The sequence below is a fragment of the Gobius niger genome (genome assembly GCF_951799975.1).
Source record: "Gobius niger genome assembly, chromosome: 13".
Lineage (NCBI taxonomy): Eukaryota > Metazoa > Chordata > Actinopteri > Gobiiformes > Gobiidae > Gobius > Gobius niger.
The window spans coordinates 23,036,813-23,049,561 of NC_136864.1; the positions used below are offsets into that span (position 1 = coordinate 23,036,813).

General features: G+C 44.0%; 1 protein-coding gene across 1 annotated transcript; it reads left to right on the top strand.

Annotated features, from left to right (window-relative positions):
* The first annotated feature begins 1,732 nt into the window (after positions 1-1,732).
* Positions 1,733-11,742, top strand: foxc1a (forkhead box C1a). The gene is made up of 2 exons (XM_079569439.1): positions 1,733-3,476; positions 11,591-11,742. Exon 1 carries the CDS (start codon positions 1,910-1,912, stop codon positions 3,320-3,322), a length of 1,413 nt encoding a protein of 470 aa, XP_079425565.1. The 5' UTR covers positions 1,733-1,909; the 3' UTR covers positions 3,323-3,476; positions 11,591-11,742.
* The last annotated feature ends 1,007 nt before the right edge of the window (positions 11,743-12,749 follow it).

Sequence of the window (12,749 nt, forward strand, 5' to 3'; positions counted from 1 at the left end):
TACAGCGCTAAATTAATACGTGAACGTTAAATTTATTAGTGTTAAATAATAATAAATGAATGAATAAATAAATATAAATATATACAAGCAAAAATATTGGCTATAAATTACTTAATTAATATTTAGATAACAGCGTTTCTAATATTGCGCCTCATCCTAAATTTCCATGGTCGCGCATAGCCTCTTTGTATAGGCTATACGCCCCATCTGCTGAATGGCTCCGGCATGGACTGGCCCTTGCAGAGGGCTGGGTGGGCAACGGCGCAGCGCAGCGAAAGGCCCGGCTCGAGGTGGAGGTGAAGGTGGCGGTGGAAAGGGGGAGTGTAAACAACCCGAGGGGCCCCGCGGCCGGGAGGGGACAGAGTTCACGCCCGGGTCCGTGTAAGGAGAAACCGACCCGGCGCAAACACACACGAACACGAACACACGCACGTTTCATTAAGACAGACGCGCACGGGATTACGCAGTGTTGGGACAGTAACCTACGCCTCACTGTGACCATTAACAATTTCATGGTCTCCTGCCATAGCGGGGCACGAAGGCCTTACAAGCGGAGGGGGGATTTTACGCACAGCAATTTAGATTTTTTGCCAAACTGCATTTTTTGTGTGCTTTTTTCTATAAAACTGTAGCGTTTTAATGCATCACAATTGGAAATATATTCTCACTGGACCAAAAGTTGTTGTTTTTTACACAAAATAACACCTTCTGTCCGAGTTATCTTCATGAGAGTTCGTTTTTTTTTTTTACTTTTTTACTTACTTTGTTGGTTTTGTTGTCAGATGAGTGTCACTTGTCCCATTTGGTCTGCTCCGTGTTTTTTTTTTTTTTTTAATCAACTTTCACACCTAAAGCTATTCGAGCTTCAGCAAAATGTTTCTATTCACGTCTTAACGACACACACCACTTCGCCGCTCACCGCTAATGAGGAGAAGGTATGGCGCCTTGATCCCCTCCGCGCGTAATTTGGTTTCTCGGCTTTATATACACCGAAGAAGAAGAGACACACCAACCTCACGCCGCGCTCGAGTAATGAAAAACGCAGACTACAGCGCGCGCATCCAAATCCACGTTATAAAATGTCAGTGGAGTTTTAATTTACGACGGCAAACGGGTTTACAAGATTTGGCGTGGAACGTTATAAACTGACGTCGAAGTAAATCAAGTGACATGGTGTTTTTATCATCTAATTCTCTGAGCGAAACTGATCCCGGGCCTAAATCGCGTGTCAAAAGGGCAGAAATGCAGATATGACAGGAGGGCAAAAAGCGACGGGAAAAATTGGGGGAAATGCGTAAAAACGCGTCCATGCGTTTAGTAGCCTGTGCGCGCCACTGAATGGAAAGCAGAGTATAAACGGTGGAATTTATGCGCATTTTTGATTGTGTCAAGTCGGAAAGAAACTTAGACTGATGACTTTGGAAATTTGATCAATCGTTTTCTTTCACGTCAGGCTGTGTTTCTTCCCAGTACAAAGTCTGTGTGAATAGTTCTGTCACGTCAAAAGTCCACAGTGGGTTGGAGTTTTGACACCACCTCTCTTCTCTCCCCCCTCACGTCTGCAAAAGCCCGGCATCTTTGCTCTCCCCTCCTCACGCGCGGCCTGCCTCCCCATTGGATGTCTCTTGTGACTCTTTTATTTTTTTTATTTTTTTCGTTCGCTTTTGAGGGAGGAGCGTGACCGCACTACACTGGCTGCAAAAAAAGGAGGAAAGAATTTAACTGCGCAAAAAGTTGTGTGCGCGCCGACGCTCCGAAAGTTCCGAAGGGGTTTTTCAGAGCGTGGCAGAGGGAAGAGAGAGAGAGAGATGGGGACAGCTTAAAAATCCAATGCGTATTTTTTAAACTGCTTTTTTTGTGAGATTATTTCTCGGACACTTTGGGATTTGCTTCCCCACACAGAGAAGACATGCAGGCGCGCTATTCCGTCTCCAGCCCCAACTCTTTAGGGGTCGTGCCGTACATCAGCGGAGACCCCGGCTACTATCGAGCGGCCGCGGCTGGAGGGGGCTACACCGGGATGCCCGCGGCTATGAACATGTACTCGCACGCGGCTCACGAGCAGTACCAGGGCGGCATGGCGCGCGCCTACGGACCGTACACCCCTCAGCCCCAGCCCAAGGACATGGTGAAGCCCCCCTACAGCTACATCGCGCTCATCACCATGGCCATCCAGAACTCTCCGGACAAGAAGGTGACCCTGAACGGGATTTATCAGTTCATCATGGAGCGGTTCCCGTTTTACCGGGACAACAAGCAGGGCTGGCAGAACAGCATACGGCACAACCTGTCGCTCAACGAATGCTTTGTCAAAGTCCCCCGCGATGACAAGAAACCGGGCAAGGGCAGCTACTGGACCCTAGACCCGGACTCGTATAACATGTTCGAGAACGGCAGCTTTCTGAGGAGGAGACGGCGTTTTAAAAAGAAGGACGCGATGAAGGAAAAAGAGGAGCGCTTGCAGAAGGACGTACAACCCGCGACGAGGCAGCCGCATCAGCAGCAGCAGCAAGGCCGAGAGCCAGAGCAACCGGTGAGGATCCAAGACATAAAGACTGAAAACGGAGCGATGACGCCCCCGCAGGCCGAATCCCCCTCGTTGAACCCGGTGCCCAAAATCGAAAGCCCGGATAGCAGCAGCAACAGCATGTCCAGCGGGAGCCCGCACAGCTTACAGTCCAGTCGCTCCATCGGCGTGGAAACCCCGGAGCACCACGCGCACCCGAACCAGCACCACGTACAGGCCCCGACGCAGGGCTTCAGCGTGGACAACATCATGACGTCTCTACGGGGGTCCCCTCACGCGCAGACGGACCTGGTGGCCTCCTCGAGGACGCCGTCCCTGTCCCTAAACTACTCCCCGACCCAGACGTCCGTGTACAGCTCCCAGTGCAACCAAAACTCGTCTACCTCCAACGCCACGTATCATTGTAACATGCAAGCCATGAGCCTTTACGCGGGGGACAGGTCGGGCCATTTGGCGTCGACCGCGGTGGACGAGACGTTGCCAGATTACGCGGTGACGACCACGGGGGGCTCACTGTCCCATGGCAATTTGAATTCGGCGAACGAGGGCCACCATCACCAGGGGAGGCTGGCGTCGTGGTACCTGAACCAGGCCGGGGATCTAGGGCACCTCGGGACGGCCTACCCGGGGCAGCAGCAGAATTTCCACTCGGTCAGAGAGATGTTCGAGTCGCAAAGGATTGGCTTGAATAATTCGCCGGTGAATGGGAATAACAGTTGTCAGATGTCGTTCCCGCCGAGCCAGTCCATCTACAGGGCGTCCGGGGCGTTCGTGTACGACTGTAGCAAGTTCTGACCAAAAGAAAGCCATGTGCCAGCGTTGAACTGAACTGTTGACATACAAAAAAAAAGAAAAAGAAAAAAAGAAAAGAAAAAACACAAACACTCCAGCATATGAACTCTAGTGACAGAAAACACACTGACTTGATGTTGGTTTGTCAAATGAACACGTAAGTCTCTCTCTTTTTGCTTTTGCGGCTTTTTACGCAGTATATGCCAGTTTCCATGGACGTGTAAATTGCAGATAGTAATTTATTTAAGTGTAGCCGGATATTATGCGGACCAAACACCAAAGGAAGTGTTTCCAAATCGACTTGTCCAGATTTATTGTGCCATTATAAAATACGTACAAAATGAAAGTGTATCGCCATACTATTTCAAAGAATTCTCTTGTTTAAAACCTTTTTTTTTTTTTTTGAAGGATTTGTTTTGTTTGTTTAAATAAATTGTCATTTTATGTGAGCTGAAATTACGCCTCTTTGTGATAACTACTGTAAATAGCTTCTAATGCGTAATGCGTTCTAAATCTGGTGTTTTATTCCGTGTTAAACAAAAAAGTTCTAGAGCCTTTAGTCTTTCACCTTCCACAATCTGCATCATTTCGCTCTCCACGTTTTCCTCCACATTGTCTAAAATAGGGCATTTTTACACCTTAGCTTACCCCGTAATTGTGAGGCACTCTAGTTGTTATTCTGCATGTGAAGGAAAAGAAGTTACACGCCATTTTACGCACAGTTTGCGTGACTTTTACGCAGGCCCCGTATGCTCGCCTTTCTCTCCCCTCACCTGTGCGTGACCCAGCGGCTGTGCGCCTCCATATTTTTTGGTGTTTTGATTTTATTTTTTTTGCACTGGAGATCGTTCCATTTGTTTTTGTTTTTTCTGAAAACTAATATCTTGTCTCGCTCTTCGGGAAGATTATTCACGCAGAATCCTGGAGGAACAATCTCTCAACATCAGATTAGGATCTCTTGGGATTTCAAAATACAAATGGGAGTATTTGTATCATGGAGCAAGTGCCTAAAAATAGCTGAGCCTATATTAATAGCTAATTAAACAAGGGGCTGACGAAAACATCCAAAAGTCGAATTTGGTGATACTTTGGTACAAAGTGAAATACTTATAAAAAGTTAATATCCAAACACATTCACAATATTAGAATAGTACATCTTAACTATTACCAGAGCATTGGCCTGTTGTGCGAAAGTTTTCTTTTTTGTGTGTCACGACCTTTCGTTCTTTCTTTCTTTTTTTTACGTTCAGAAGTAATAATCAACTTATTACCAACTTGATACTTTTTGGCTCCTTTTTCCCCCTATAAAGCTACATGGTGCCGTTGCTGCTTTATTTATGACACGATCATTTATTATAATCATCAGCATTACTTCAGAGTGCTTCGATTCCTGACACATGCATTCTCCACGCATTCCCCTCCCCTGACCTAAACTATATCTCAGCTCAGATTTGGCCTCGTATATATATATATTTTAAAGCCATTTAGGAATGCCCTGCCATTACGCGCGCCCGGCTCATAAACAAATGTCGCGTTAGCCCCGAGATTGATGGCGCTGCCACAGAATAGAGCCGGAGCAGGAAGGAATAAAAACGCAATCACACGGCTCCCAATGCGCTCCTCGTCAGGGAGACGCGGAAAAGGGAGCGAGGCAGCGAGGAGCGACCCGGGGGTCAGGCGGGGAGGATGTCGGCCTGCGCTGCAACAGGACGTGCGGTGCTCTCGGGGAAGACAGTGGAGTTATGGATATGACAAAAGAAAACAAAAGATGCGGAATATGAGCGTGTGTGATGTGGTGTCAAGTTCGATATCGATGTCATTTCATTCACATTTTAGAACCTGGGGGCTATTTCTTTTGGGAGTTCTCGATTTTTTAGAGGGAATGTGAATTGAACTGGGCCAATGGAATGCTGTTTCTGTCATATTGGTTAAGAAATCTTTATCAGAATAATTAATGATTCATATAAAGAGCTTCAACTGTGCGTAAAACAGAACCGTGGCTTTTGTGGTGAAGTGAATGCGTGTGTTATACAGCCTGTTTGTTCAGAATAGACCATTTAATTTTATTGCATTTGTTTTATTCGCACACTTTTTGTCTAAAATGAACGCCCACGGGCAAATCACTTAATTTAGTTGAACTATTTACCATAAATGAAAAGAGAAAAGGGGCATGAAGAAAAAAAAAAAAGTGGTCCTTTCTGAGCCAGCCTCCAATCATCATCATCATCAACAACAACAACAACTTGACCGTGCCCCGGAGAGGCCCTAGTCTCAAACTCCAGTAAATGCGCTGTGAGTGCACGTGGGCGAGGGGTCAGGTCAAAGTTCAAGCGAAACAATTCACAACATAACAACAGTTAACACAACACGGAGCGGTTACAGTCACCGTAAGATTACACCCGTGTGTATGCAGGACTCCAAAATCACTCCAAAATGCGCAATGACAGGAGGCTTTACGCAGTGCGTCATAAATCAGGGCAACGGGCGATTGGCTTTGTGTAGGCCTATTTACAAGATAAATAATAATAATAATAATAATAATAATAATAATAACAATAATAATAATAATAATAATAATAATAATAATAATAATAATAATAATAATAAAAAGGTAATAATTAGGCCTGTGGATTCGTCATGTGGTGCCTTTTACGTTGAGGAGGATTGTCGCGCATCTGTTACGCAAATGTGGTCAGAGCAATAGACGCCTGAAGGCTGCATTATAGATTTTTTATTATCTCCGCCTGTTTTTCTCTGTTACACATTTTTGTGAGGGAAAGCACACGCAAACACAACTCTGCAAAAGCTTAACCAACTAGATGATCCTAAAATCAATTCTAACTGAAGCATGACCGCCTCTGTTCCTTTTGGTTGTAGCATCTGCAGCAATTAGACCTTTGTCATTGCATCTCATAAAAATACACAATACGCCTTGCACATTTTTTTTTTTTTAAGTACAAAGGGTTGGGATATTTTGTGACTTATTGCTATACATGGCGTATTTTGGGGCTAATAACGGCGAACGCGACGTTTTTAGGTGGTCCTTTTGCTCATAGCCAACAAACACAGCAGAAGAAACGGCCGCATACGTCGTCCTTACGCTCAGATTGGAGAGTGTGCAGCGCCTTCAACGAGCCCCTGGTGTCCGCGTGCACCTGTGTGCGCTCGTGTCCCGCTCAGGGCTCGCGCGAGACAGTGGCTTTTTAGCTCCACATGTTTGGAATTAACTGCCCAAACGACGTAAAGGACGTAAAGTCACGGGTTAAAAATGTTTTTTTTTGTTATATGTATATAGTTTGAATCAATTAATATGAAAGAAGACGGAAGTAAAAGGAGAGCCATGGCCGTATATATACAGTGAGATAATTGTGTGCGTCTCTGTGCGCGCGCGCCTCGACCTGTGCGTAACCCTCCGCCCTCATGGCCAAAGGACCCCCAGCGCCTGAACAGTGTCGCCTCTGTGCCGCCGCGCACAGACCGGGCCTTTCTGGAGCGGGGCCTGCGGTCAGTAAATGTGGATCCATACACTGCGTTTATTCTCCACGCGGGTTTAGTTTTATGAATGTATTTTGGAGGCTGCATTTTTCAGGACTTTATAGTTTTTTTTTTTCCCCTTCTCCCCTAAAAAAAAAAAGAAAAAGAAAAAAAAAAAAGTGACCGGCACAAAGAAAGCTCTTCTGTGAACATTAAGTATTGCCCTGCCTAAATAAATGTGCATTCATTTATTATAGGCTTGACAGAAATGCATCTCGTATGGGCCCATTGTATTTCTGAATGAGGAGGGAAGCTTCAACTTGAACATTCTTTAAAAAAATATATATAAATGCAGTGTTTTGCTTTATTTAGTTTAATGACATAATATCCATGCTGCTTTTCTGGGTCGAGTTTTTTTTTTGTTTTGTTTTTTTTTCTTTTTAATGATAGTGTCTAATTTAAGAGAATTAAATAATTTTAGAATTTCTATCCCACCACATTACATGTCCCAATAGGCCTATAAAAGAATGGCACATACAGCCCTGCAAGTAAATTCTTTCCCCTTATATATGAAGCTGCAAAATCCTTCATGCAACACAATGTCGAGGCGAAAAGATTTGAACTTGTTTTGAAATTGGCAAGAGAGTGTGCCGTAAAATGCGAGCAGAGGTGAGCGGAGGAGCATGAAAAGGGTCAGATGAAAGCGACTGACCGGTGACTCCTGCTATCTGAGCCACTGAGCAGTTGTCCACAGTCGTCTGCTTCTCACGCCCTCATCACGGTGTGGTTTATATGTGCCGATGTACCCACAGTGGAGCCAGGATTACTAACACCGGGCGACAGGCAGAAGTTTACACCCAGTGATGCCTCTATTTGTGTCATTTGTACACGAGTCTCCACACTTTTTTGTGGCGTAAAGCACCCTTTTTAAAAAAAAAAATACACATTCAAATGAAAGTTACTGTATATGAGCCTTATTATGAGAAATGCAATGAGTCTTGTTATGTTTTTAACAAACCCGTTTCATCCCAGGATTGATGTTACAATAATGAGAAAGTTAAGCATCTAAGAAATAAAACCGCTAATCATCTTAGAGTGTATCCCTCCCAGACACTGTGTGGGCCCCCCCGGTGCCTTATGGAGACATTTGTGGAGCACTGACCCTTCTCATGTCACTTCTACTGTTACTGTCCCTGTGAGCCCGGCGGACAGTGATAAATTACCCCTGCTGTAAGCGCTGTGTCTGCTGACTCGGAGGCGAGCGCAGTTAGAACTTCAGCGCCGTTTTTTTTTTTTTGCAGAGCTTCCTTTTGCGTTCGGAGAGTAAACCGATGCCTTTATCCGCGCCGTGAGTTTGAAAACAAGTGCACTTTCGTCATGACATGTTTTCTGACAGTCTTACCAGACACACGGGGTCAGTGGGTCGGATGGACAGATTCACGTGGGGGCCACAGCAGCAAGTGACACTTCAAGTCAGATGGCGAGGATTTCTGGGATTCCCGGCGCATTGCATAATGATAATAAACCTATAGAAATGATAGAATATAAGATACACCTAAAATAGTGTGTGCTCTGCAGCTCCCAGAAGTCATTTTATATAACATTACAGTTACAACATTCATTCATTCCCATTCATGACCCACAAAATCAGAATAGTGGAGAAACATTATTTATAATTATGGAGTTATAATGGGTTTCGGATGAAAATGTAGCAACAGAACAATTAAAACCAGAAATTTTGTTATTAAAACCAAACATGAGGTTCAAATGCATTAGGACCTCTTCCAGATGCCTTCATTTTGCCAGAAACAAGAAATGTTGGTGTCAGGCCGATTATTGTGTGTGTTATTGGCATGCTTGTTCGTTTTTTGACTTCTTGTGACACATTGTAGCTTTAAATACAAATTCATACAGAGTGAGGGCAGGAAGTATTAAGGTTCTAAAACGCAAGAGCTATTTAGTAGTAGTAGTTTATTCGGTCAGTTCATTCATTCCTTTAAACGTAAAAAAAAACCTTTCGGTCGTGTACAACACGACCGAAAGGGTTTAGGCTGAAGCGAAAACTTATAACGCCTAACCCAGTTTACAGACTTCCACGAGAGAAAAGCAAAAACAAAACACAAACATTAATAATGAACAATATCAAGTGTTAAACAGAAGAGAAATAAGCATGTATCTGAAGTTAGTAACATAAATTTCAATATTCCAACAAATATGTATACACACATTTGTTTTAAGTTAATTTAGTTGAAACTCAATCATGTCATTTACAATGAGCACATTATAGTTTATAGTTCGTATAGTTAGTTATAGTTCATTTATAGTGTGTTGCACCTGATTTATCCTTAGAAACTGTTCTGGTGCAAATTTGATGTATAAATAAGTTTGCGATGTGGCCTTACAGTTTAAAACCACATGAACATGGATCTATTTTGCTCGGGTTTCAACAATGTGAAACACTTGTAATTAAATAAAAAAGTTCATTCATTTGAGAGGAGAATTTGAAACTTTACGTCAATGTGAGCCATTTTGTGCAATGGCCCCCATGACCTGCAGTGCTTTGGTTTGCAAATGCGACGCACGGAATTAGCGTTTTTTAAAAAGATTCTGCCGTCGGAGGCTGCTTTCTCCCCGCTCTGACCTTGATCTGCAAAATGAAACAACAGATCTACCTGCTCCACTGTCACACTGTCACACTGCGCACACAGAATACTTAATAACACGCCGGATTAGGAAGCGACCGAGGTGAAACGCCTCCGAGCGAAACGAAAGGAGGATAAAAATAAAGATGATTTAGGGCACGACTGCTTTTACGATTTCAAAGGAAGTGCGAGTCTGAAATAATTTGTGTGGAGATGACACGGGGGGTTGTTATCCCGTAAATCATCCGTGCAGGAGAGGATTATCTGATCGCTGCGTTGCGTACAACAACCTGCGTACAATGAACAATGGTAAATGCATTTTTGTGTCAGTTCAGACAAAGCTGCACTGCAACAAACCATATTACAGTGTTGTTCCTGCATCAGAACCTACTTGGAGCTGTGTTTCCGTTGTAACAATCGGAATTACCGTAGCTCCCGCTCATGTACAAGGCTTCTCTGATTTCCCTACCGTACCTGGAAGCACTCTCCTCACCTTCCGCCCCTCTCTCGTTGCGTAGCACAGCTTACGACAACACAAACGACACCAGCAGCAACACTGGATACTAGCCTAGCACTGATGTCCGACAGCAAACTCCATCCGCGACAAGAAAAGCTTTGAATAAGCCGTTTCTGATTCAATGCAGCATGTTCAACAAAATGTAACGATATTTTTAGGGGGGAATCGACAAACAATCCGCATTAGCTTTCTGAAAAGTGGCTGCCTCTCGTGCGAAATCATGGAAACAGATTTTTACAAACGAGTCCCAAAACAGCGGTCAATGCTCCGTCCCGAAATGCGTCTCAGATGTCTGCTGTCCCCGGGCCGCGTCAGTGGACCGCTTGACCTTTGACTCCGGAGAGGGGAAGCCCTGTCCTCCTGACGCTCTTTTCACCGAGCCTTTGTTTATCTTCACTCACTTAGCTCTTTCTCCCCATCCACGCTTCGCTGCACCGGCCTATCGAGAGCAAGTTTACGATGTACAATGTCAACAAACAAAGTCGGGATCTTTTTTTTTTTTTTTTTGTCAAATATGCTTCAAACATGTGGTAAATATTTAAAGTTACGTGTACGTCTATGGGAAGGTAGTAACGATAACATTGCAAAGAGCTTAACACATTCATTGAACCTCATCTGCCACCGAAGTGAAAGCGTCGTATTCAGACACTGGGGCTTGGAGTTCTCTCCCTCAGACCTTTCGTAAAATATTTCCTAAACATGACTGATCACTTTCTGGTCAGAGCGACAGTGGCTCGAAAGTTGGTGATTTCAATCCCAGCTTCCTCTAGTGCATTGTTTTGTCGTTGCCTCCAGCATTTGTGTACACGTGTGGATGAATGAGTTTCCAATAGAGGTAGTATAAACATGTGACCATTTCTGACCATGTATCGGAGGTAAAATAAATACTTACATTTGACGATAACTGATTTAACAAGCTCGTGTTTGTGTCCAGGCAGTTTAGGGCAACACAGGTTAAGCTCTGACTGTAGCACCTTCGACAAACCACAAAGAAAGACAGCATGCTGCGTAAATTCAACTTGGTAGATTCATCCAACCATCAGCATTGCATTTAGTATTAGTAGTATTAGTAGTATCGCTGCAGCCAATCCTTGCCCCGGATTCCACACTTAACCCTTCTCCTTAACGGCCTCGTCCTCTTCCCAGATGTGCTGCAATCCACCTCCGCCCCGTCACCGCCTGCCCATCATGGATTGTCCAGTCGCTCATCCTTCTCCAACCTCCAAAACTGAAACTGGGAGTCGGTCTGATGACTTATATTGTGTATGTGTACCATTAAAGCTTTCTAATTGCTGCTTTTGTTTCTGTCTGAGTCTCTCCAGGTAGAAATGTCTTAAAATAATGCTCTTGACAGGTTTTCCAGTGGCTCCGGAGATCATGTCGATTTTTTTGGTGTAGTTGAGGACACTTTCTGACCAATTCATCCCGTCAGTGTGGGTTCATGTGAAATCGTATGACTATTCTAACTATGCCTTTCCAATCATGGCGCTGTTTATTGCTTGATTTCATCTTCAAATCAAAGAACTATTTTTGCTACAGCTTTGCTTACATTTAACAAAGTCCCCCCAAAATCAATTGAAGGCCTCCATAACATACTTGAGAGCATTTTTTTCTTCTCTTTTCCAAACTTTCTTGCAGGTGTGCTGTCATGTCCGGACGCTGTGGTGTGTGTGAGTGCGATGGCGGAGAGCGGCAGTGGCAGCTCCACACAGAACCAGCTCCTATCTGCTCCATCTGCTGCGCTCATGTAAACATCCCCCGTGCACGCCTCTGAAGTCTGGCCCCGCGTGTTTACAATCCGCACTCAGCCTCATACGTGAACTTAAGGACAAAGAGACCGAGGAACAATGGGCGCTATGACTAACAAGTTAAATCAGATACAGAAAGGAAAAGGAATTGTTACAATGTATTTTTATTGCTTTGGTTTTGTGTGAATCATTCAAACAAAAGTGAGGTGGAGATCCTCAGATGCTAATGGGCGGCTTGATCCCTGTTGTTGGCACTGCACACTGCCAATACTGCTGTCCTTGAGCGTGTAAGGTTCTTCAGTCGTCACCTGTACTCTGTAGTTTGAGTGTTTGAGGAGCTTTGTCAGCAGCACTAAAGATGTCAATGATGGAAAACCCCTGTACGAGTGAGAGCTTGATTCAATCTTTTGAGGAAGTGAGCAATTTGAAATTCAACATAGTGTGATGATGGTTGTGAGAGCCAAACCCACTCACTTTCATGACAGTGAAGTGGGTCCAGAAGAGTCATTTACTGTACACTGTCAGGCCCCATTGTATGTTTGTCTGGTTGTAGGTGACAACAAAATCATTAACTGGTTTATTCATTCAATGCATTAATTTACATTGGAGATCAGTTCTGGATACTGTGTTGTTTAGGTCTTTATTTTCAACATCTTGTGTTACGAAATAAGATCCTCGGGTAAACAGTTTTGTTCAGTCAGCAAGGAAAAGACAATTTTTGATCTCGACTGGATTATTTTCTAGTTTGAAGACGTCAACTCTGGAGCTTCAGAATTGCCAGAATAGCCTTCTCAAAGAGAGGTAAAACATTTCAAAGTGTATCCCATGTGTTGCTGTTGCTTATGCCAGGATGACTGAAAGCTGACGCAGATATGGGATTTAGAGTGTGCCATGTCTGTGATGTATCCTTCAATGGTTGGAAAAACTCACTCAGCAACACCTGATACAAACTGACATTTGACATTTTAAATAAATGTACTATCAAAAAAAGGATATTTAGCTCCTCATTCCAAGTCATTGTGAAATCATGCCATAGTAGTGAAATGTCT